Raw genomic sequence first — 23,246 nt, forward strand, 5'->3', positions numbered from 1 at the left:
CTTGAGGTATCATTGCAGAGTTCTTTGCCAAATTATATCTCCTAAAACATGTTTATTATAAACAGAAACACTTTGAATGGGAGTGTTATTTTTTTCTCCTTATAATTAAGTATATAAAATATTAATAGACATAAAAGACGAAAAACTCAGTGGAATCTTACAGCTTACCCAACTTGTGCAGTCTTGTGGGGAGCCACAGAAAATGAAAACAAAGTTTTGAAGGAATACCGTTCTTCACAACTGGCTGCCCTTGTAAGTATAAAATATTAGTATTTGCATAAAGGGCTGCTCTTCTTAGTGGAGATTATACAGTCAGTATGAATATCAGAGAGGAAAGGTTCTTAACCAGTAAAAGATGTCATGAGGTAAGGAAAAGCAATTCAAGGTAGCAGGATTTCCAGAAACCGAATGCAACAGTTGTTGCTCATTTGTGCTTTGTCCTCTTTGTTGAACGCTCTCGGTTTGTTGCTCTGCTTCTTTGGGTGTAGTCAGGTTTTGCATTTGGATATGGACTTGGATTTTAAAAAGTGCAGAGCGGAATCTCTTGTAGTTCTAGTTCACGTACTTACCAAAAATAAGAGTATGGCTTGGCAGTTTACTGTGTACCATCTCTAACAGTAACTGTCTGTCATGACACTGGATTAAAAGAGCTTTAAAAAAATTTTTTTTTGGGTGGGAGGGGAAAGCTTGTTGTACCTCTTGTAACCCGTTTGTCGAAGAAACCGTGTTTTATTTGTTAGAAAATCCATTAGTGTATGAAACCCTAAAAGTTAGTAAAGTGAGCATCAGTCAAGCCTCTTTTGTTACCTTCTTACTCAGTAAAATTCAAATACAGGATGAATGTCTTAGAAAGTAGATACTAAAATGAAGTAGATAATAATATGCAGTAAAAGAAAAGCTGTCTTTATTATGACCAAATTCTGGCATTTTTAAAATATTCAGATTGTTAAATAGGAGAATGGTATGTTTATGTAATGGTTCCGCTCTCAAGACTCCATTTTCATTTGGAAAGGAGGACTATATGCAGCCTTGAGACAAGGAGACATGTCCCAGAGTGTTCAAAATTTCTATAGGGACAGTAAGGAGTAGACCTAGTGGATTTCCTCAAAAAACTTTGCATGCTAAATCATTTTTAGGAGGACAGCAGTTCCAGTAAGCCTGCAGTTTGGGGAGATGTAGTGGTAGAATTCAGCCTAACCCTAACCGTGGCACGTTCTACTATGAAAATTGGTGTTTTACCCTCCTTAAAAAAAAAAAAGAAAGAAAAAAAGAAAAAAAAAAAAAAAAACCTTAAAAACTAGGCCCTCGTGAGATACACATAAGGAACCCAAGTAAGTTCCCTTTCTGGCCTGTGCTTTTACTTTGGGAGTGCATCAAATGCCTCTTTATGGCATTTGACCATTGCATCAGCGTGGTCAATCTATCATCTTTCCTTGGACTTCATGTTTGTAAGAATGCCAGAATTGCCTGGACACCCACGGAAACTACAAACAGGGAAATGGGGAAAAAATGTGTGAAAGGTACCCTTAGATAGAGTCCAGCCTCTTGTGGCCATAGGGTGTCGTGTCAGAGAACCTCTTTGGCTCTTGTCCAGAGTTCCTGTGTTTGCTCAGACTTCCAGCTGTTTGTCTGGAGTGGAAGCTGAGCCATGAAAGCCCAGAAGTTATAGGGCTGGTAGTAATTATAAGAAGTAGCTATCACAAAGACTGCCTTTCACCAAAATCCCCATATCAAAGATGTAACAACATGATCAAACCTTTTCCTGCACATGCCAATGGTTACTCTTTTATCAGATGTAGAAAAGAGAGTAGGGGGCTGGGCTTGGCTAATCCATGTAAAATTAATTGTTAAAAGAAAGTGGATGAAGAAAGAGCTTATCCATCTTTGCTGTCTAGAATGATCACAGGGTGACTGTGTAATCTCAGAAACAAAAAGGCATTTTAAAAAACAAGTAGCTAGAAGTTAAAGAAAACTTGCACCCCCTACCCCCTTCCCCGAGTCCTTGATTTGTTGATAGACCAGCACTGAGAGAACGTTTTTGTGAGACTGTGATTTTGGAGGGGAGGAAAGTAGATGGACTTGCAGATTCAGTCCCCTCCACCTTCCAAGCCCTTTTTGAGATCCTGTCCACAGCTCTCTAAGGAAGGTGTCTGTTTGACTTGCATCTCTGAACCTTTGCCTTTGCACCAGCCACTGAATTCCCCACAGATCGGGTGTCAGTGCTGCCTCTTTTTAAACATTACCCACAGAACTATGAAAACTTAAAAATATTTTTAGCTTTTTTTTTCCTGTTAGAATGAACATATATATTCTTTTAGGCCCAATTAGAAGACCTTGGTATGAATTCTTTAAGCCAAGATCACCTAGGAAAGTTACATTGCCTCTTATCTCCAGTTCAGTATTTTTAAATGTAATCTCAAACATTAACATTTTCTACGTGATCTAACTAAAGAGTTCTAACCACATTAAATCCCAGATAAAGTCGAATAAAGACCACACAGAAAATTCTTATAACTGTGTAATGTAAAATTTACAGAAGCTATATACTTCATATATCATACTTATTATACAAATAAACTTTATGTAGTTTAGGATAGATTTATTGATACATTTGGCAATAAAGAGAACTAGCCAAACTGAATGGCTTTTTTGGAGGTGGCTTAATGAGTGCTTGGTATATATGCTGCTCTAGTAATCTTGATTTCTAATTAACCTAGGGCTATCTAATGTTTTTTTTTTAAAGACAAATTATTATTTTTAAATAACCGTGGTATGCAAATTGCACACTATTCATGTACAATCTCATTTTGAGGCGCATTTTTTTTAACCTTCAAACAACAATAATTCAAGTCCATGATACCTAAGGAGCATCTCTTTTTGTCTCTTGGTTATACCTATTTTCTTTATAGTTAGTTGTAAAACTGAATTTTAAATAAATGTCTTTTTTTCGTCATACAGTAAGCATTAGATGGAACACATACTTGAAGTTGATATCATAGGGCTGCTTTTCTGTTTGTATCTACACATCTATTATAGATAAATTAAATGAATTATTTCTTTAAAAAGAACTGCATAAGTTCAATATCTACTCTGGACCTTACCAAGGAATCAAAATTGTTCTTAAATAGTTAAAAATATATTCTAATGTTTCCTCTTTATTTTTTCTGTTATAAATTATAGTTTGTTTAAGTGGTAGTGTATCCAAAAATTTCTCTTGTGAAAATATTTTTGTTTGTATCTGTTGCTTGCAGCTGCATACTGAACAGATGTTTTTCTTTAGATTTAGACTGCCTTAACAGGGTATGTTACTGCTGTTTGAAAAATTTTGGAATTTCTCAACTGTGGACTTCCTGCTTTCTGTCAATTTTTCTGACTTATTCTGGAAACCTGGGAGCAAATGCAGACATGAAGCACAGGAGCTTGCAAGAACTTTGAGGCATCAGCGATAGGTCAAAGACGTAACCTGCTGCAGACAAATCTTTTCTTCCTCCTGTGAAAAACTGCCATGTAAAAATAACTTGCAGCCCTGTCAGCAAGACAAAGGTCTGTGAAGTAGTTGTAACCTGGCAGTTTTGTATCAGTTTCATTTGAACTTAGTATTAAAGCAAAGAGCTGTGCTTCTAACTTCTATTTTTAAAAGCAGATGCAGTAATGTTTTTGAAGATATTTTAGCACTAATCAGGCACCCAGGTGGAAAGCTGTGGTTTTCTGTTCCTCACCACATGAGGTTTGAGGAAAGCATTCAATCTGCTGTCATTGAGCAGGTAATGAGTAGCTGTACTTTCTTGGTGTCACATAAAGTTTCTTTGCCTGTTGTGTTTTTAAAGAAACTATGAAAATAAGGTTTGGGATAGCACTGTACCTTACTCAACTTTTACATCTTCCTAAACTTGTTGCTGTGAATGGGTGTGACAAGAAGAAACTCCACATCAGGATTCAGGTGCACTAGGAGTGCTTCACATTTGCCCAGCACTAGAATTATGCTATTAGCACAGAGTATTAAGAATAAAGATGTCCTTATTCATTTCTAGCCATGAGTTTTTTTTCTGGTGCTTTGTAGCAGAAGGTAAGAAAATGACAAACATAATTCCACTTTTTCTTTGAGGTGAGAAGACAATGCAGATGCAAGACTAGCAATGGTCTTAACTTTTTTTTTTGTGGAATATCTTTAAGATAGCATTTGCTTGGGGCTGTTATCAAAACAAGATATTGCAGCAAGTGTCTATCAATGTAGATCTGATACTGGGATCCCTAAAAATGAGTGATGAAAGAAAGAAGACTGTAGAACTAAGCTAAAATATAATGCTGAATATAGACACTGAAGGAAGAGGTCTGGCAGGTAAATAAGGCAGAAAAGCGTAACAGGAGTCTTAAACTCCTGTTAATGAGGTTGATGATGCATCATTCATGGTCCTGTACAACCACCACTCTCTACTGGCCAGTGCCTGCCTGCATCTTTACTGCACATTGAAGAGAAAGCTTGAGAGTCTAGTATTGCAAGGAAGTTGACAGACAAACCTTTTTCTAGCACAGCCTTTAAAAGTGTAATGCGTTGTTTAAAAAAAAAATAAAATAAAATCCTTGATCTTCTCCTGGTTAATTTTGATGTGAAATTTTTAAGAGTAGCGCTGTTTCTTCAACATCTAGCACTGTTTTCAGACTGATGCAGTTACTGATTTGCAACCTCATGAGAATGTCATTTTTCAAATTTCTTGTAAAGCAAGTTTGATGGGAAATACAGATGTGGATTAAATCATCTTCAAACTGACCAGAGAACACAAGTTTCCTGTTTCTGAAACGGTGTTTTTGAAGAGGAAGAAGCAGGAGGGAAGAGATTTCAGGCTTGATAAACAGGAGTAAGAGAATGTCTAGAGCCAGAAAGTGGTAATGTTTTTCTGTATCATGATGAGCTACATTTGGCTCCTTTTTGCCAAAAGGATTCCAATTCAGCCTTTGAGGGCCTAACTCAGCTTTCCATTCTGGGAAAGGAGAGCAAAAGTCAAGGACTTAAAAGCTCTTGATGTGAGTAATGGCATTACTTTGAATTTAAGATAATCATTTTACCTTTATACAAAACTTTAAGAAGCCTACTGTTATTTTACACAGTGTTTATAAAGGTGTTAAAAATGCCATTTGTTTTCAGAAGGATTTCAATGAGCTATTTTTTCAGAGCATTAAAAAAAAAAAGAAACAGGTTTTGATCACTATCACTGTAAAGTCACTATGATCAATTAAAATATAAATGGGAAACCTTACCATTTCCAAGCTAAATGGCCGGTATTCATCAATTTGTGGCACTAAATACTTAACACAATGCTCCCAAATGTATTTATTCTTCACTCTTTTTTTATTCTTTCTTCAGCTTCGTTCTCTTTACAGTGTTCCTTGCTATCTTCAAACTGTTACCCTTGTGTAAGTGAACACTTCTTAAATCATTCTAAAAATTAAGTAAGCAAATGGCATCAGAGGACCAACCAAAGTAAGTAGCATAACAGCAGGATTTAGGAATCCCTATGGGGAAACATTTTCCTTCTTTCCACCACCACAATGGTGGTGATTTACTAATGCAGAAGTGTACATCGGACAGACTACGCCTAGCAACAGTAGCACAGCCATAGTGTTAATCTCAGCAAAACAAGTGAGTTTTCATCCTAAGATTATATGTGAGATAATGAAATCTTGTAATTGCAAGCAGAGCTTTTGTAACTGCACTGTTTATTCGTTGCACATGATGAGCTCTGGTATATCCTGGGGAACTTAGAAACGAAGAAGTAAGCAGAAATTCAGACCAGTGTTGCAACCAAGATTGAATTATGTTCTGACCTGGGAACTAGAGGAGAACTTCTAGGTAGAAGTCTCAGATTGTGTTGTAGAGGTCACAGGTTAATTAGCAGGAGAGTATGATGATGGAATTTAGTATATGGGGCTTCATATCAATGTGTTAGTAGTGGTGACCTGTTCTTAATCATTGATGAATTTGGCAGGAAAAAGATAGGATATACCTAGGAACACTCTTGAGGGATCTGTGTGAAATTGAGTGCAGGAGCCTTGCTTCTGTGAAATGAGAATTTAAGATTCAATTCTTCACGCTTGGCTAGACTTGAGTTGTAGAATATCAGCATAATTAACATGCAAGTCTACAAATGAATTTCTTGGTTAAAACCTTGGAGTAAACATGCATCACTTGGAATTTTGTTCTAGGAAAAACCCATTAGGCTATGGGTTGGTATAATAACCTGAAGTATTTACCTTTTATTCCTGTTTTCAGTTGAGCTGCCACTATTATTTGCTTAGATTTTTAATATAATAAAGTTTACATAAACATTGAGCAAATAAACGAAAGAAGCAGTGTATAAAGCTGGCTTTCTAATGCAGCTCACTTTTTACTTAAAAAAAAACACACAAAACATCTTAGTGTGAAAATTTGTTTCTAGTGATAATCAAAGACTGAAGTATGAATAAATTAATGGTTTAGTATTTTTTTTCTTTTTGGGGCTTTTTGGCCTGTGCTGAATATGCTTCTTCCATTGAGGTTCATTTTATATTTAAGTATAATAATATAGATATAAAAATAATTTAGCACATATAGTGTCATATCTGCCATTATATTTTAGTCAGTTTAGAAAGCGAAGTTTGGCAAAATGTAATAGAGTTTTGGGGAACACCTTCTGAAGTTGTTCATCTCAAAGATGCTTTAACTGCACAGCTGATAAGGCAACATTAAAATGTTTATCTTGCACTGTTTTAGATGAGGAAGAACAGAGGAGAGAAAGTCAGCCACAGACTACTGCCTGTCAGATACACTGTTGCTGTTTCCAAGCAAAGCCCGTTTAATAGGGAAAAATTTACTCCTTTTTTCTTATTAGGCATATTTTGCTTCTCCAGTGCATTGTCAGCACCAATTTCTTATCTTTTTGGAAACTATAATACTGATTATTCCCAGAAATTTATACAGCAGAATTTTCCAACAATGAGATGAAATCAGTTTCACTACTCACATTCATTCTTGTGCTCATTCTCTCTCTGGTTTTAATTTATATGTCTTTCAAGTTTGATGTTTTGCTAAACTGCTCTGTGCAAGATAGGAGGGTGATGTTACTTGAATTTTTCTCTCTATTGGCTGACAGAAAGGAAAAGTTAATTCTCCCACGAAAAATAAAAGGTTTAATACTTTTTTGCCATAGGGAAATAAAGAATTTCTCTTTGCCTTATGGGTCAGAAAGAAAGGATAGAGGACAATTATTATTTTTGTGGTTTGTTAGAGATAGAAATGTTGGGTTAGTTACCAAGTTGCCACTCTTAAATAGAAAATCAAATTTACTATAATGCTAATTAGTCTAAAGTGGATATACTTAGTAAGAGACTCTCCAAAGTGTCTTTGCTGAATGGCAAAAGCTTTGTTCCCTGCTCATGATAGTTAAATAATGTTGAAGTCATCATATAGGGAAGTCTTCGGAAGATTCATTCTAATAGAACAACTCCCTCTGGTGGCAGACCCTAAATAGTTTAATCTGGTTTATCATGCCTTCTTAACTAAAAATGCAACGTGTCGGGGCAGGAATGACTTCTAGACTGCTCTAGAATTAGAAGCACTTTAAAAATAGAGCTAGGTTGTGTATGGGGTTTTCTGCCACTGCAGTTCTTTGGGTATCGTGAGGGATGGTTGCCAGTTTATTCTGAGATGGTCACTTGAGATATATTTCTCTGTAACCCTCCCCTCTCTCTGTTGAAATCAGTTGCCTTTTGCCATTTCTGCCGGGCTGTAAGAATAGGCTGTGCAAATGCTTGTGCTTTAACCAAGTAATTCGAACAGCATGCAAGAAGCAGCTAATAGCTTCTAGCAGTCACCCATCCTTTTCTGAAAATTACCCATCCTTTAGTTTATTTCTGTGTAGTTATTTGAACTGAATTTTTTTGTGTCAGTCCGCAATTGTCCAAATTACTTGGACTTGAAACGCAGTCACCCTAACTTGAGCAGAAAGGTTAACTGTTTTATCTTCTAGTTTATTAAAGCAGATGATTTCTGAGATATTCCCTATAAGCTTTCCTGGGATGGTTCAATCACTCATATGCTATTTCCAGAGAACGTGTAATGTTCCTCTGAAGAGGCTGTATAATATAATTGTAATTCCTAGCTCTGTTTAGACATAATAAAATTTAAAAGGATGTTTGAAAAAAATGTTTTCAAATGCTTTTTGAAAGTATTTTTTTAGTTCATTGTTTTTCATGGATATTGCACTTTAGAAAGTGTTAAAAACTAGCTGAATCCCTGACAGTGGCATTTTTCATGCTTGTTTTCCTTTCTGTTTGGTAAGCGCTTGAGGATGATTTTTCTTGTTTTATTTCTGAGCATAATGAAAACTTATTTCCTCTCCTGCCCCTGCTGCACCCCCTTTTAACACTTAGCACACAAAAAGGTAAAAATTGTTTTATTAACAAAAGAACCTATGTAACCATGTACATTTTCTCTAAGATTGTAGAAGAAAAGCAAAACAGCTGGAGTCCTTTGGTAATAAGGAGACCTAATTCCATGGCCATGACACTGCTAAACTCCTTAAGCAAGACTTGGATTGCAGAGGCCTGACCTCAGAAACTGTGTGTGCAGGATCCCAACATTTCATCCCAGCATTTCATTAGTGGATTGTTTAAGGTCTGCAAATTGCTACTTTGATTTAGATTTACACTTTACTGATGAAGACTCTTCTTTAATGGATTGCAAATCTCTTATACTTAATAAGGATGACTTGCAACCCAGAGCTCTGGAAATAGGTAAGGCCAAAAGGCTGCTGCTCTCATCTTCAATAACTTGCAAGCAATAACACAGAGTCAGATCATATAATGGATTTTTTAAACAAAAGAATCATTTTCTTCTAATGCTTTTTTTTGTCAATTGTTCTTTATCTCCTTGTTAGAACGTAGACAAAGTTACATGTTCTAGCGAATTTAAGTTGTGATTTTTCCAGCACTGAGATAGAAGAGCCACTTAATCATGACAAGAGATAGTTTAATCACACATGTATTTGCTATATAAAAATAAGTGGATTCCAAAAGAAGTGTAGTATTTGTGTTTTCCACTGGGGGGACAGGAATGTATTATTTTGAGATTAGTTTTTCCATTCCTCCTCCTCCTCCTTTTTCTAATGTTAAGAAACCAAAGAAGCATCTGAATATGGAAACAGGTAGCATTTGTCAGAAAAAGCATTAAAAGAATCCCTAAGCTTTAGATATGAACTCACTACATGACTCTCTTTGCAGACATTTGATACTAATTTTGTATTTGGAGATGTATTCCAGGTATTTTTCCTGGCATTAACTGTCTAATAATGAAAATGCATGTTGTCGCTGGCTTTGATTCAGTATTTCTACTTCCTTCTTGTAGAAGACAATTTTAATAAGTAGGAATGAAAATACTTTGTTATTCATTAACTCAGAACCTGGTTATGTTTTGTTGCTCACAGAGAGTTCTAAGTAATGTTTATTTTATGTGAGAGGTTCAGATGTCAGCGCGCATTCATACTTTTTCCTGAAAGACTGCAAAGGAAATACATATGCTTCAAGTACACAGAAGCAAAGCAAGGGCTGCATAAGTTGATGTGGTATTTCTGAGCCATAGTGTCTCATATTGAGAATTTAGTGATAATGTAGTGTTTTTTTTCCCAGTTGCATCTAGTAGAAAGTTTGCTATGTTTGACAATTTAGAATTAAGTCAGATCCTGGACCTTTTCTTGCAGAGCAAAGAGTTGAGTTTCAGAGAGGATTCAAAGGAATTAAGTGCTATCTTGTCAGGTGCTAAGGTTGCTTCAGACATATGGTAATCCAGTTTTTTACATTTGTTTCTTTTCAGTTATTTAGGCAAATATTATTGGTTAAAAAAATCCATAATTGTGTTATTTTCTATCTGACATAACTTACTTCGATTCATTTGTTCATGTAATATTTGCTGCTTTCTAGATACCCAAGACTATAGCGCTATGTATGCGTGTAGTATAAACTGTTCACATCATTTACTTGTAAACTTTCAGAATTTTTTCCAAAGCAGTTATTTCTTTTTTAACTCATAACATTTTTTGACTTAATGACTACCTAGTTTTTTAATGTAAGCAGTTAGCTTTGATATTATTGTCAATCCATTTAGATATTGATTTTGATGAAAGGAAGATTTGGTTTTATTTGTTTTAATTTTTCAGAAGTCCCACAGTTCCCACAGCTGTTTTGCTCATTCTCTCCTTAACCTGAACAATAAAAAACAACAGTAAAATGAAGCAAGTGATTAAAAAATATATATTTTTTTGGAATCCCACCACTTCCTATTTATAAAAACTTGTTGTGGAAATATGTATTTGGAATATAACCAATTGAATCAAAGGTAGCTTTTAAAGTTGTTTGCCTTTAATGACCTTTTGTATTGGCTAGTTGAGCAACTTCCAACATTTAGGGTGACGGAAGGTGATGCGTACACCAGCCTTCCTTCTATAAACTGTCCTGCTTCTACACTTTTTTGTAGGCAGGTTGACACTGTGCTCTCATGCGTTTCTGTATCATCACAGCATGAGATGGAGGAGATAACTGGGGAAACTGCAGCTACTCCTTGAAGTTCTCCAACTCTTTTGAGAAGATGACAAAATGTGGAGTTTGAAGCTAATTCACAGAGGCATCAGATTAGTTTCCAACCAACTTTCTCACTTGTGTGGTTAAAATTTGTCTGATGTATATGACCTCTTATTTGATATTACTGTAGATTATTGCCATCACAGGTTGCTCGTGTAAACTGCAACACTCGCAAAGTTTTTCCCCCCACAACTGAGGATTATCAGTCTTTTGGGTTCTGTCTCTCCAAACTTTTCTCTAGTTATTTTATATTGAAGGCAGATGCAGCTAGGAAACCTCGGATTCCATTAAGTTTCAGAAGAATAGAAAGAAACCACCCCGCATGCTTCACCTTGCCATTCGTAGGTGTGGTGATAAAACTAAATGATACTTAAAACATTAAATTTTCCTCCCACACACACATTTGTAAAGCAAGAAAAAATAAGTAAAGTAAATACAGGATATGATTTGCCCATTTTTCAATGCTATGGTGACTGTGCCATTGCATTTTGAAGCCTGTCCTCAAAATGGTTGTGTTAACTATGTGGAAATGAGGCAGTGAAATGTTGAGGGTTGTGAGTGGGATATTTTTTTTTAATTGAGAAGTAATAAATGGTAATAAATTGGTTAATATAACCAGAGAAGGGAAGAAAGATGTGCTGGCTTGGAACAAATAGGGTAAAGAGAGATACCATTTTCTTGTGTTGTGGACCTGTGCTGCTCTCCTTTGTATTCCAGAAAGATTTTTTTTAGACTTGCATCTTGGTTATACGGAGGATTTTAGGGAGAGAGTCTGATAAAGGAGTAATTCTAAGGGTTGTTTTGAGAGTTTTGGTAACAGTAGTTATTAAGGTGCCTTAACTAGAGATGAGGAAGAGGGAAATGATGACGGGTTTGTGGGTTGGAGTCAGAAAGGTTTAATGTACTCTAGAGGTCTCTTATCCCTTGTGAACATCTTGGTGAGTCATAGTATGGGCAAATATTTGAGAATGCTTCAACTATAAATGTGACTATAGACATAAAATGAGGCAAGTGTTTGCTTTAATTGGAACCACATAAATTGGACTGGAGAAATTAATTAAAAAATAATGGACATGTGTTTTGAAATTGGAAAGTTCTCTCTAGATATTAGAAAGGGCATGACAAGGCAACCTCCAAGATAGCACCAGTACGAGAAGTTAATTGCTATGTTTCTTTTATTAAAATAGTATTAGCTCTTACGTGCCTTGCGAATGAAGTGTCCAAAGTAAATACGCGTGGTAATTAAATGGTTTCCATCAGTTAACAGTCCTGTTTTCAAGATCTCTCAGTTCTTATAAAGCACCTCTAGAAGTTCACTTCATTAGTCTACTTCACATACTTGCTGTTGTTGCCATGTGCTTCGTCTGTGGATTTGCTTTTCAGATTCTTCTAATTGAAGTGAATGTTTCTCCCCTTTACGAACATTAATGTTGATGGATCATCACTCTGGATTTGATTTGAAATGGGATGTTTCCTATTTGTTTTTTTTTCATAAAGGAATACAAGTGCCTCAAGAATTCTAGAGGTGAAAATAGAGAAATGTAGGGAGAATGCCACGGCTGCAGTAGCTGTATCAGTTGTGTGCTTTCTTAGTCAATTCAGAAAATTACACATTTGTGTATTTTCAAAAATTGTCTCATCTACTTTGAAATGCTTATGTTACAGGCTTCCCAATTTTTACTTTGAGAATAAGTTCTGTAGATCATAGCTTTTTAGATGTTTTCCTCGCTTACCTTCTTAACTCGCCTATATTTAATTCTGTTTTATCCCCACTGTTTTATTTCCCTCAGATTACGTTAAGTGATTAATCTCTGTATGTGGCACACGTACCGTTAAAAATACCTGCAGCCATTTAGCTTTAAAGACTAATTCTGCAACCTTACATCAATTCTTCTATACTTGTCCTTGCTGCTGGGTCCCACAGTTTCTTTTGTTTCTCTCGGGAGGTGGTTGAGCTGTCGTCATTGCAGTATTTTGCGGTGGCAGCACAGACGCCTCCGTGGCAATCTGTCCACTGGGCTGGGTGTTTTGCTAATAGTCCGTTTTGGTAGAAAGTACTTGATGAATGCAAACTCTCTTTGTGCCACCGAAAATCAGGGAGCAGTCACTTTGTTTTCCAGAGTTTATTGGAAGTCCTTCCCTTCACCTTGGGTTGGATTATAGATGATACGTTTTGATTCAAGAATCCACGCAACCACAATTTACTTGGGTAATAAATTGCCTTAATTTTCTAGTTCCACTGTTAGATGCAGTACTATAGCTAACCCCTCTTTGGTTTCGGTGTTTTGCAATGCGGTAGTACCTTATATAGTACTTTCTTGCTGTACGTGCTTTGTCATGGAGTCAGTGGATGCTAACTGCATACATAAAGGGTTCTGTAATAGGAAACTTAAACCGTGACTTGCTAAAATGGTAGTTTATTCTTTGCAGTTTCAGTACTTTGAGCCTGTGGTGATGGACAATGTTTGGGGGTTTTTTGTTGTTTTTTTTGTTTGTTTTTGTTTGTTTGTTTTACCTTTGTGAGCTTTATGGAATAGTAAAAATTTAAAACAAAATAAGGTAAGCATGCTACTTTAAAAGAATAGGAGATGTGACATAAGCAGGTTTCAGTGACCTTGTTACTGGTTACTACTGAAATAGCTGCCCTAAGCAAACTGTTAGGATGAGGCAGAGCAAAGAGTGTGTGTTGTAGCGGGTAGCTGCTCTCAGAGGATACTTTGTTGTAGGTTAGAGTGAAACTCCTTTTTCATCGAAGAATCGGTTCACTTAATATTTCACAACAAGTTTGGAGATAATGAGATCGGGTGCTGTGTAAATAACAGTTTTATTCATTGTAGCCACATTGTGAGATGCTGTTAGCCTGGTTAATAGAGTTCCTGTAGATACCCCTACTCACTTTTATACCAAACTGCATTACTCTTCCTTAAAAAAAGAAAGCATATGTATGTATTTAGTAGTGACTGGGATCTTGATTGTGAAGATCATCTTTACTAATGTTAAACCTGCTATCTTACTAGCCTTTCTCCTGTAGTTATTCCTGAGTGTTCCTGTTTCCCTAAATGACAGAAAATCTGGTAGTCAAATCTGGAGCTTCCTGCGTCGCTTTGAGGTAGAACAATTCTACATAGACGGGAGAAAGAACACATATTTTGGATTGTTTTTAAGCAAAGGGTTTCTTTGCTGAGAGCTAAGGTAGAACTCGCCTCAATTATCAGACGTAATACAAGCAAATTTGATCATGTTAAATGTCCTAATAGTTTTATAAATATGACAGTCTTATTGTCTTATATACCTTGATCCTAGTGCCTGAAAGATGAATACCTATAATTCCAGGAATACAGCTGCCACTTACACCTGTACAATACTCAGTGGCCTGATACATTCTCACTGTCTGCTTACTACCTTTGTAGATCCATCTTTTTCATTTTTTAATTTTATTTTGCTGTTTCTGTATCGTTTCAGCTTTGTTTGAAAAAAAAAGAAAAAGAAAAAAAAAGAAAAGGAATATATGTGAAAAAAACTAAGTGTATGTAACAGGCAAATCACAATAGTATCTGAAACTTCTGCTAATAATGTTGCTATTTTTAAAAGTGTAACAACCATGAAGGATAACTGAGAGTAAAGCACTCATTTCATATTTTGTTTATATTTATGATGAAAGAAACCCAAGAGCTGAATGGTGCTCCTGTACCAGATGTAATCACAACTCTAAAGTTTAGTAGTGCAGGAAAACATCTTTCTAATATTTTTGATAGTGTTAGTTCTCCCTATACTTCATGCTTAACTGTGAGAGTGATGAGCTCTTCTGCTAGTTCATGCAAAAATACACAGCTATGATAGGTATTTCATTCTCCCCAATCTATTTTTCAATCTGTTCAGCTATTGTTACTGTTACTATTGTGTGCTTATTGACAACAACTACCGTATGTGTGTATATATAAAATATTTGTACAGTACCTATAGCCTTGGATTCTGTTTTGTGACTTTGGTCTTTTCTAATACAAATTCTTGTCTAAATTCTGCAGTGCATTCCCTTTAGGGCAGGATCTCTATCTGTTTATCCTGCAAGGGGGCTAGTGCAGGTTTCTACCTGTATGTTATTAAAAAAAAAAAAAAAAATCACTTTCTGCTCCCAAGCAGAGTTTTATTGGCGTTCTATTATCGGAGCTGTAGATTGTTTTCAGATACCTATGCAAAATAAAGCTTTTTTCCTAGTTTGGCTTAATTCATTGTGCAAAACGTAGTCACATGTGAGTGGTACTTGAAACGTCTTCAATAGTCTGTGAGCCAGAGAAGCCCAGTGAACACTTCTAAAACCTTTAAAACTTTCAAAGTACAATTTCTTTTAGGCAGAAACTATTTTCTGATGAGACAAGAATAAGGTAAAAATCCTTTGTGTGCATTGTTGTGGTACTAATGGACTAGTAGACATTCGCTGTAACACTAACACATTAATTCTTGCTCTGTAAAAGAACAAGATGCTCATATAAGGAAGAACGTACAGCTTGCACATTTAGTGCTGTGTAAGAATCAAACGCTCTCCAAATAACTTTTTTGCTAGTTTGCACTGTTAAGTTATGGAAGCCGTGGGACTGAAGAATAAAGAAATAATATAATTTCACATATCAACCAAAATAATTACTCTAAAGACTCTGTAAAATTCTCTTCTTAGTATGCTGATGTTTGTGCTGATGTATTTATTTGAATGCACTCATTGCTTATTAATGATAACATCTGTTACTGATCAGAGAATAGGAAACGTGTAACCTTGCCTCTTAAAACAAGCAAATGGAGGGCTTAAATTTAGGCCCCCTTGGGAGTCTTATAAATTTTGTTATTTATTATACCATAGCAAATGAGAAAAAAAAAACCCCTCTAGCTTAGTATAAAATCCCATAATATTTTGATCTGTCTTTTTCACTGTAAATTTTCACTGACTGTAATCACAAAAGTCACTTAAGCAAAAGCCAAAGGGTTCTTCCCTGTTTACAGCTGCGTAGACCCCTTGCAATTAATACAAAATTAAGGACTCAAGTGTTCGATTACGTAGCTTACCTGAGATTGGCTCAACTAAGTACTGGGACTGACTGGGTTTTGTCTTACAGAATCAGGAGTCCCTTAGGTGATGGAAGGGGTTTATGTTCTAAATAATTTTTTTTAACTTAGTCATGGGGACTAAGATGGACTGAAGATATTTTGGGAGATGGACTCTCCGTTTGTGCAGCCTGGCTTGGTGACTAGGGCAGGGCAGATGTAGTGAGGGACTTCGTTAGTCCCATGCAGAAGACAGGGTTTCAGAGCCGTGTGGCACTTCTGATTTTATGGATTAGAATCAGAAGCTTTCATTATCAGTATTATTTTATAAGTACAAAGGGATAAAAGATTGTCTTATAAAAAAAGAAAAACTTCTAAAGTATAGAAACATCTACTAGTCAGAAAGTTTCTTGTTTTTCTTTGCATCTACGCTGTGTGGATTCATTGTACGTTGAAAATATTTCATATTTATATCATGTCTGTACATTGTATTGTTTGCAAATAAATCCGAAGTAATATAACAACATAGCACTCTTATTACTATCCAGCACATGAGAGCTCTGTCCCTGCTTAACTAGTTGAGATGCTGAGCACAACCCTTAAACACAACAAAGCAAAAGTATTTTAGAACTAGAAAGCTGACAGCGTTGCTGCTTGATGCTGACGGCATCTCCACTGTACGGTAAAATTTTACTGGATATATTTTTAGGTGTTTTACTATTAGATCTTTTCTGTTATTCCCCCCATGCAGGAAGCAGCTAATTTCCATGTCTTAATTTGGTGATGGCTCCATCTTGGAACAACATATCTTGCACTTGAAAAATGACCTTCGGGGGAGATGGTGTTGAGCAGGGAAAAGAAACATGCTTGTTGACAACAGAAGAAAGATCATAATCCTTTTTCACTATGTTTGTGTACCAGTTGAAGTTTTCTGCAAAACATTAAAACACTACGTTATATTAACAAGGAAAAGAGAGTGTTGGCTAATTTGATGGATTTGAGGGCAGTTATCGTAGCACTGTGGCACTGATTTTATTAGCATAGTTGAAAGCCACAGTAACAGTGGAGCAAAAAAAATATATTTAAATGAAGGCATTCTACACATATCTATAAGTTAAATATATATCTATATATGTGTGTGTGTGTATATATATATATGGAAATGATAAATTTCTTGCCAACTCTTTCTGTGTTTGGGGGTTTGTTTGTTTGTTTTCCTTCCTGGTTGAGGCTATTAACAAATATCATTGTTCTGTCAATGAAATTAAATTCTAATTTTCATCAGGATAAAAACTCTCCTTAAAAACTTGCCAAGATCTTGTCTGTATTGTGTATGTGTTTTTGGTTTGTTTGTTTTACTTGTTAAGCAGTTTAGGCTTAACAGGATTCATTTAGGCACAACACTCCTGCAGTTGTTGCCAACTATTGCATTTGAGGGAGAGCAAGGTCATCTGCCAGTTATTTGTGTTGATGGGAGTTGGTTAAGAGTCAATTGAAGGAAGCCAAATGCTGTCCACTCATACACGGATGGAATGTCGTATAGCTAATCAGGTGCATCATTAATGTATTTGCACCAGCGGAATACTGGACCTCCGATTATAAAACATATAACTCAAATATATTGATAATGTAGGTTAAATTTATGGTGTAAGTTATATTACAGAATAAGTCCTCTGTTGTTGTTGAAATAGCATTACCAAGACAACTTTTCAGTAATTTGCTGCAGTGTTTGTAAGGTGTACAACCTCAGTTACATTTGATATATGATGTATCCTGTTCTACTACAGGTGTTCAGCTGAACTAACTTAATTTCATTTTTTGTCATGGATCAGTGCTAATGTATAGTTTTTCCAGAGATGGTAATTCTTTTCTAATGCTGTGTAAACTGAGCATTTTTTGATGTTGTTTTACATTTGAAAGATGGATTTTGAGCTGTCAATCCTTTGGATTTAGCACTGCACATGAATCATGCAAGTGCATGTAGGAGGTGGTGTGTTCTCTTCCCTTTCAGGAGAAACAAACACCCTCAAAGCAGAATAAATTAGTGGCTCTCTGTATTTAATATTTCACATACGTAGGCAGTTTGCCTATGGTAATACAATGAATTAGTGAAACAGCTAGATCTTACCAAAAGCGTGGAACCCTTGTTTCTGTGTCAGCCTTCATTTTTCTGGGCTGTAATGTTGCAGTGTGTTCACCAGTGGTAACAATTGCAAAACATCAAATTTGACTGCTAGATATTTAGTTCTGTCTCGAATGCAATCAAATTCTTGGAATGCAAGGCAAGGCATTTCAAAATACTTCAGGAAATTAAAAATAAATAAATAAATAGAAGCCTTGCCATTTGTTCTTGTAAACACAAACTGACTTACTAGAGAAGTAGTAATAAATTTAAAAGCTTCTAGTGAAGTTTCTGGGTGGTGGAGGATTGTTGCATTTGTTAAAAAGCCCTCTGAAAAAAATCTCAGATACAGATATCTGACTGATATAGTTAGACTGAGTTAGGACAGTACGAGAAGATTTCAGAGCTTTTGGAAATCCCAGTTTCTCTTTGTAACCAGTTGCATACTTGGAACTCTTGATGTTGTGGTGGCAGCAACCACTACAGGTTGTTCCAGTTTGTCCTCAGGTGGTAACAGCTGCCATTTTTTTGTGGATGTCGCTTTCGAAATAAGAGTTTTGGGGGGAAATCCTGAAAACTATTTCGCGTACTGGAGAAGAGCGGCTTCATCGTTTTACTTAACTACTCTTGTCTGCAGTGAAAAAGCATTTGAAGAGCAGGAACAGCAGATGTTCTCAGGTTCCACATAACTGAGCAGTTTAAGACTTTTTTGGAAGTTAATTGATTTGCCAACTGAATAAAAATTATTTCTGAATATGACAACCTGGAGGCATGAAGGCTAATAGCATTTAACTGCGAAGAGGATTTTGCTGCTGTGCTGTGTGGCAGCTCTAGACTATTTCATTAGCAAGCTTTCTGGGAAATGCTATTATTGAATGCTGATTTTTTGACAGCCTTTTGTGCTCTGTTTTAAGGCCGAAAATTTATCAATAGGGCAAAATTGAATTGTTTTCCAGAAAAAACCTTGGTCAATGTGTACATTAAGCAAATACATCTGGGAAATGAAGTGTAGGACTAGTGTTTACCATACTGTCATTTTAAGGACTGTTGGGAGTTCTGCTATATAGATTATTTCTTAAATATGTTTAAAATTCATTTGCAAGTCTGTCTTTTTGTGGATGACACTTTAGCAGCTCATGCAGCCTCAGTAAAGTGTTTTTTTTTAAATCTATCTGGGAAAAAATACACTGGCTGAGAATTTTTAACTTGCTGAATTTTAGTACATTTCATAGTATCTATTACTGTTCTGTACTTTACACTGGCTTTTTAAATGGATTTTGTAGATTGCTCATGGTGTATAATATGGAGTGTAACCATTAATTTGTTCTACTCCTCAAGGATAGAGATGCTCTCATTTCTTGTACACAGTACAGCTTTACTTTTGTGCATGCCTTGGATGCAAATCTCACCTAAAACACTTCCCATCTGTAGCCCCACATTTGCAGGCAACATGTATGATTTTCATTTATATGCTCTGCTGGTTACTTATGGACCAGTGATTCCCCAGATGTCTCCAGCTGTGAGCTCTACTTCTGTCAGGATTGTGGCCTCAGTGTAGGCATAAAGAATTCAACATTTTTTTGAACTGGTGACTCCAATTGAAATTGCTGCAGCAGCCTGGTTGTTGCAGGTGTGCATCATCACAAGTGCTCGAAGCCCTCTTGCATGTGTGAACGCACTGAGAATAGTCAGGAGCCCGACAGTAAGCTAGTGGTGGTGTGAGCTGGGCATCTTCACAGGTCCATTACCCATCCCTGATGACAGCAGCATCCCGACAGTGGTGTGGGGACAGATCTTTCCTCCCTGCTTCCTTCTCCCTCCTCGTCCCTGGCTTTGAGCTGCTTCTTGGCCAAGTTGGGCTTCTGGGCCAGTCCTCATCTTCCGCAGCAGAAGTTCCAGTTGAATTTCTCTGGCAGTTCATTTTTAAACCCTATCAAAGACAGTGTTTAGGGTCATTTGATGATTTGATCTAGCACTTCCCAATCCCAATGAGTCATGTTGGCAAGCTGGGTTTCTAACACGTCATCATCTGCAAATATTTGTGGGCTGCTACATTTTTTTTCTCTGTCAAGACATAATAATGAACAACTTTTCTTGATTTATGTGTATTTGCATAACGAATAAATTCTGCCTCGTATTTAGGAATACCAGGAAGTGATGCAGTTCATCTTCACCTGTCTTCTTATTAGAAAGAAGTGCATTTGCACTGTGAAAATAACTAGATGTTAAGCTAGCTGCAGTCCACGTAGCTGGGAGGAGTGTTCCTGGAGGGTATCCAGCTGGCAATGGCAGAGCTGTCAGGCTGAAATCCAGAAACATAGCTGGTAGGAATAGAGGCTAATGCTCTAATTAATGAAATACCAGGACCATGAGTTTGGGAAGGCTTTAGAGGAAAGATTTAAAATTGAAAAGGAAATAGAAAAGAATGTTTCACCTCTAATCGGAGTCTAATCGGAAGCAAGGTAAGCCCGAGGATGAGATCTGTCAAAGTGATGGACTTTGGACTACAGGGGCAATTCTGAGAATTCCTGACCAAAAAGGGAACAAAAGGGGAGTATTGAAGCCGAATCAGTTGCATATAGCTTTAATGCATTGTAGTGGTTTACTGCCCATATCTAAATATAATGTCACAGACCAAACAATCAGCAACTTTTAATACCAGAATTGGAGTAGACAGTTGTATTCGCCTTCCAAGCAGATCCTAGGCTGTAGGAGCATTGATGTTTCAGGGATGTGGGCAATCTGAAAAGGCAACTAATATAACTGAAAAATAACCTGGCATATAAATGGCTTGTTTGTGGTGGTGATGGTGGTGGTTTCTCAGGTGGTTCTGTTTCCTGGTATGGTTCAACATGTAGCTTGCGCGTGCACACACACACTCAGTTCTGCCTCTCTCTTATGAGCTGTAGGTAGCTGGGGGTTGAGAAAGGGAAACTGCCTCAGCCAGCCTGAGATGTCCTGCTGCAAAATGTCCGACAACAGTATCTGAATACAGTAACTGTTTCGTTAATCTTTCCGTTCTAGTAAAATAGATGTCTTGGCCCCACCGTGTAGGACTTCTAGAAAAACTTGTCTAATTTGACTTATCCAGAGAGAACTTTAGCAGTCAGTGTATTTGAAGTGCATTTTAAACTGTGTTAAAACTAACATTTGGAAACTTACAAAAATACATTATTTTTCCTAATCCAGAAAGCCTTTTATCTGCGGATAGATGCTGAGTAACGCAAAAAAACACCATTGCCAGCATGCATTGGCTTATATGTTGCAAAATATCCGTCTCTTTTTCAGTGTAGACGAGGTTGCATATTGAGAGATACAGTACAGGAAAAGAGGACGTACAGAGGGATAGAATTGCTTAAATAATTCTAGGACTCGAGTCTGTGTGGATGTGGGGAGAAAAAAAAAACTAAGTGTGAGTGGTTGCAAAAGGAGAAGCGTAGCATGGGCAGCGCTGTAAGAATGAGCTATACAGGAGCAAGACATGGGGAAGTGAGGTGAAAGCAGAATGGATTCCCAGTGTGGAGAAGCTGAGCTGTGGTCTGAGCAGGAACAGGGGAAAAAGCTTTGACCTGTGGTTGATATGGGTGACTGCATTTTTCTGAATTTGCACGTACAATATTTTGGGATTGATCTTTTGTGCTCTCAGTACTCTCCTCTTTTTCTACTGAATTCTCTTTAAATTATTATTTTGTGATAATATATTTTGCTGTGCTTTGTTGTTTACAATGAACTGTGAAGCATTATTATTTTACTTTAGGCTCCAGTTTGAAGGTAGGAAGTATGTAGGAGAGAGCCACTTTCTGTAAATAACTCCTTGCTTTTAGTAGTAAGGCCAATATGACAAAGAAAAAGTGGAAGATTAAAAATTACAGCATTTTGCAAACACACCAAAAAGCTTCTACTTTCCTTTTTTATTATTATTTTTAATGGAAAACTGTCAATATAAGTAAAGCATTTTCTCTTTCAACAAATTAATGCTCTATTTGACAAAAAGCAGACATACTGCAGTGGCTCTGTTTCTCAGATCTTTGTGGACTATCTAGAAAGAGTTTTAAACAGACTTTGATACTACTAAAAGCCACAGTTTCAAAGAAAAATCATAGATTTAGGTATTAAATGCGCATTTCCAGCTGATGCTTGGGTCTGAGTGAACATCTAAGAGCCTCAGAAGTGTCAAACAGCAGATTGGTTATATATTGAAGTAAATACTGTAGAGACAAATCATTTTCCTTTCAGGAGACTGCCTTGATTGGTACTTACATCTCTAAAATTTGCCAGTGTGGTTACTACCAGGTCAGGCATAACAGGAGGTACTAGCGTAGGTACAGCTTCAAGTTGTCCCTTGCAGGCATTTGTCTCTCTATTCCATATACACCTAGTTAAACAGGACCAGGCCATGTTCCACCTTGAACCACATTTATCTACACTAGCGTTGCCATCACTGTTACTCTGGTAGGACTTTATATAATAGCAGTGAGAAGCATTGTTTTTAGAGAAGTATTAGATTTCCATGTTGTTTCATTACATACCTTAGTTCTCAGCTCATCAGGTGTTTGCACTTTTATGCTTTTGTACGTGCTTTGTCTGAACTATTTTTAAACTGGTGCCACATGCTACATGCTGATACACACGGTGGTAAGCTTTGGATGCTCTTTAGTGATCGCTATGCGAACAAGACTGAAATCAGTTGTTCCTGTTTAACAACAAGTTTTCGAATACTTTAAATCTGAAATAAAAAAAATTTTTTGAAAGCCACTCTGCCTGTTGTATGAGGTACGCAGATGATCAGCACAGTTGTTAACTCAGTCTGCTTTTGGGGGGTGGTGAGATTTTGGTTGTGCTGTTTCATGCATAAAGTTAAGCGATGAGATTGAGCAAGTGGGTTGACATATGAAATCTTGGTTTTGATAGATTTCCAGAAGAAGCAGCCAGAGGATGACTCTACCCCCAGCACAAGCAACAGCCAGTCAGATTTGTTCTCTGGAGAAACGAACAGTGACAACAGCAATACCTCTCTAACCACGCAGGCCGCTAACCCCAACCAGCAACTTTTGACAGAACTGAATGTAACTTCACCCAGCAAAGAGGAATGTAAGTGCACAAGTCCTGAGTGAGAGCAAAGCAGGTGTAAGCGTTTTGCTTTTTTCTCGGGCTTATGTTTCACTGACTCTTTTTGGAAGCGCATGGCCTGTCTTTCAGGAGGGGGTGGAAAGGGAAATGTTGGAAGGCACTCACAAAATAGAAACTGGTGGTTTTAACCAAAGATCAAATTAAAGGAGGTCACAGGAGTTTCCAACCAGCCTTTTGAGCTTAGTATACAATTTAGCTACTATTTTGAAGCAGTTTTTCTTGTTTTATGAAATTCTCATATTACTTGTAAGTTTATATACATATATATGTGTGTGTATATGTATGTGTGTTCTGGGATAAACATCAGTATCCTTTAAATTTAAACTTTAAAATATTTTGCCTTTAAATTATT

At 36.7% G+C, this 23,246-nt stretch overlaps 1 protein-coding gene across 2 annotated transcripts in view; it reads left to right on the top strand.

Annotated features, from left to right (window-relative positions):
* The window catches only part of ZFAND3 (zinc finger AN1-type containing 3), a 116,610-nt gene that overhangs the window by 42,387 nt on the left and 50,977 nt on the right, over window positions 1-23,246 (top strand). For both annotated transcript variants that reach the window (XM_085320594.1, XM_085320586.1), the window contains exon 4: window positions 22,676-22,855. In XM_085320594.1, the coding sequence (XP_085176720.1) occupies window positions 22,676-22,855 (180 nt within the window). The remainder of the gene's footprint in view (window positions 1-22,675; window positions 22,856-23,246) is intronic.

This window comes from Rhea americana, unplaced genomic scaffold, assembly GCF_003343005.1.
Source record: "Rhea americana isolate MKP2758 unplaced genomic scaffold, rheAme1 scaffold_119, whole genome shotgun sequence".
NCBI classification, from domain to species: Eukaryota; Metazoa; Chordata; class Aves; order Rheiformes; family Rheidae; genus Rhea; species Rhea americana.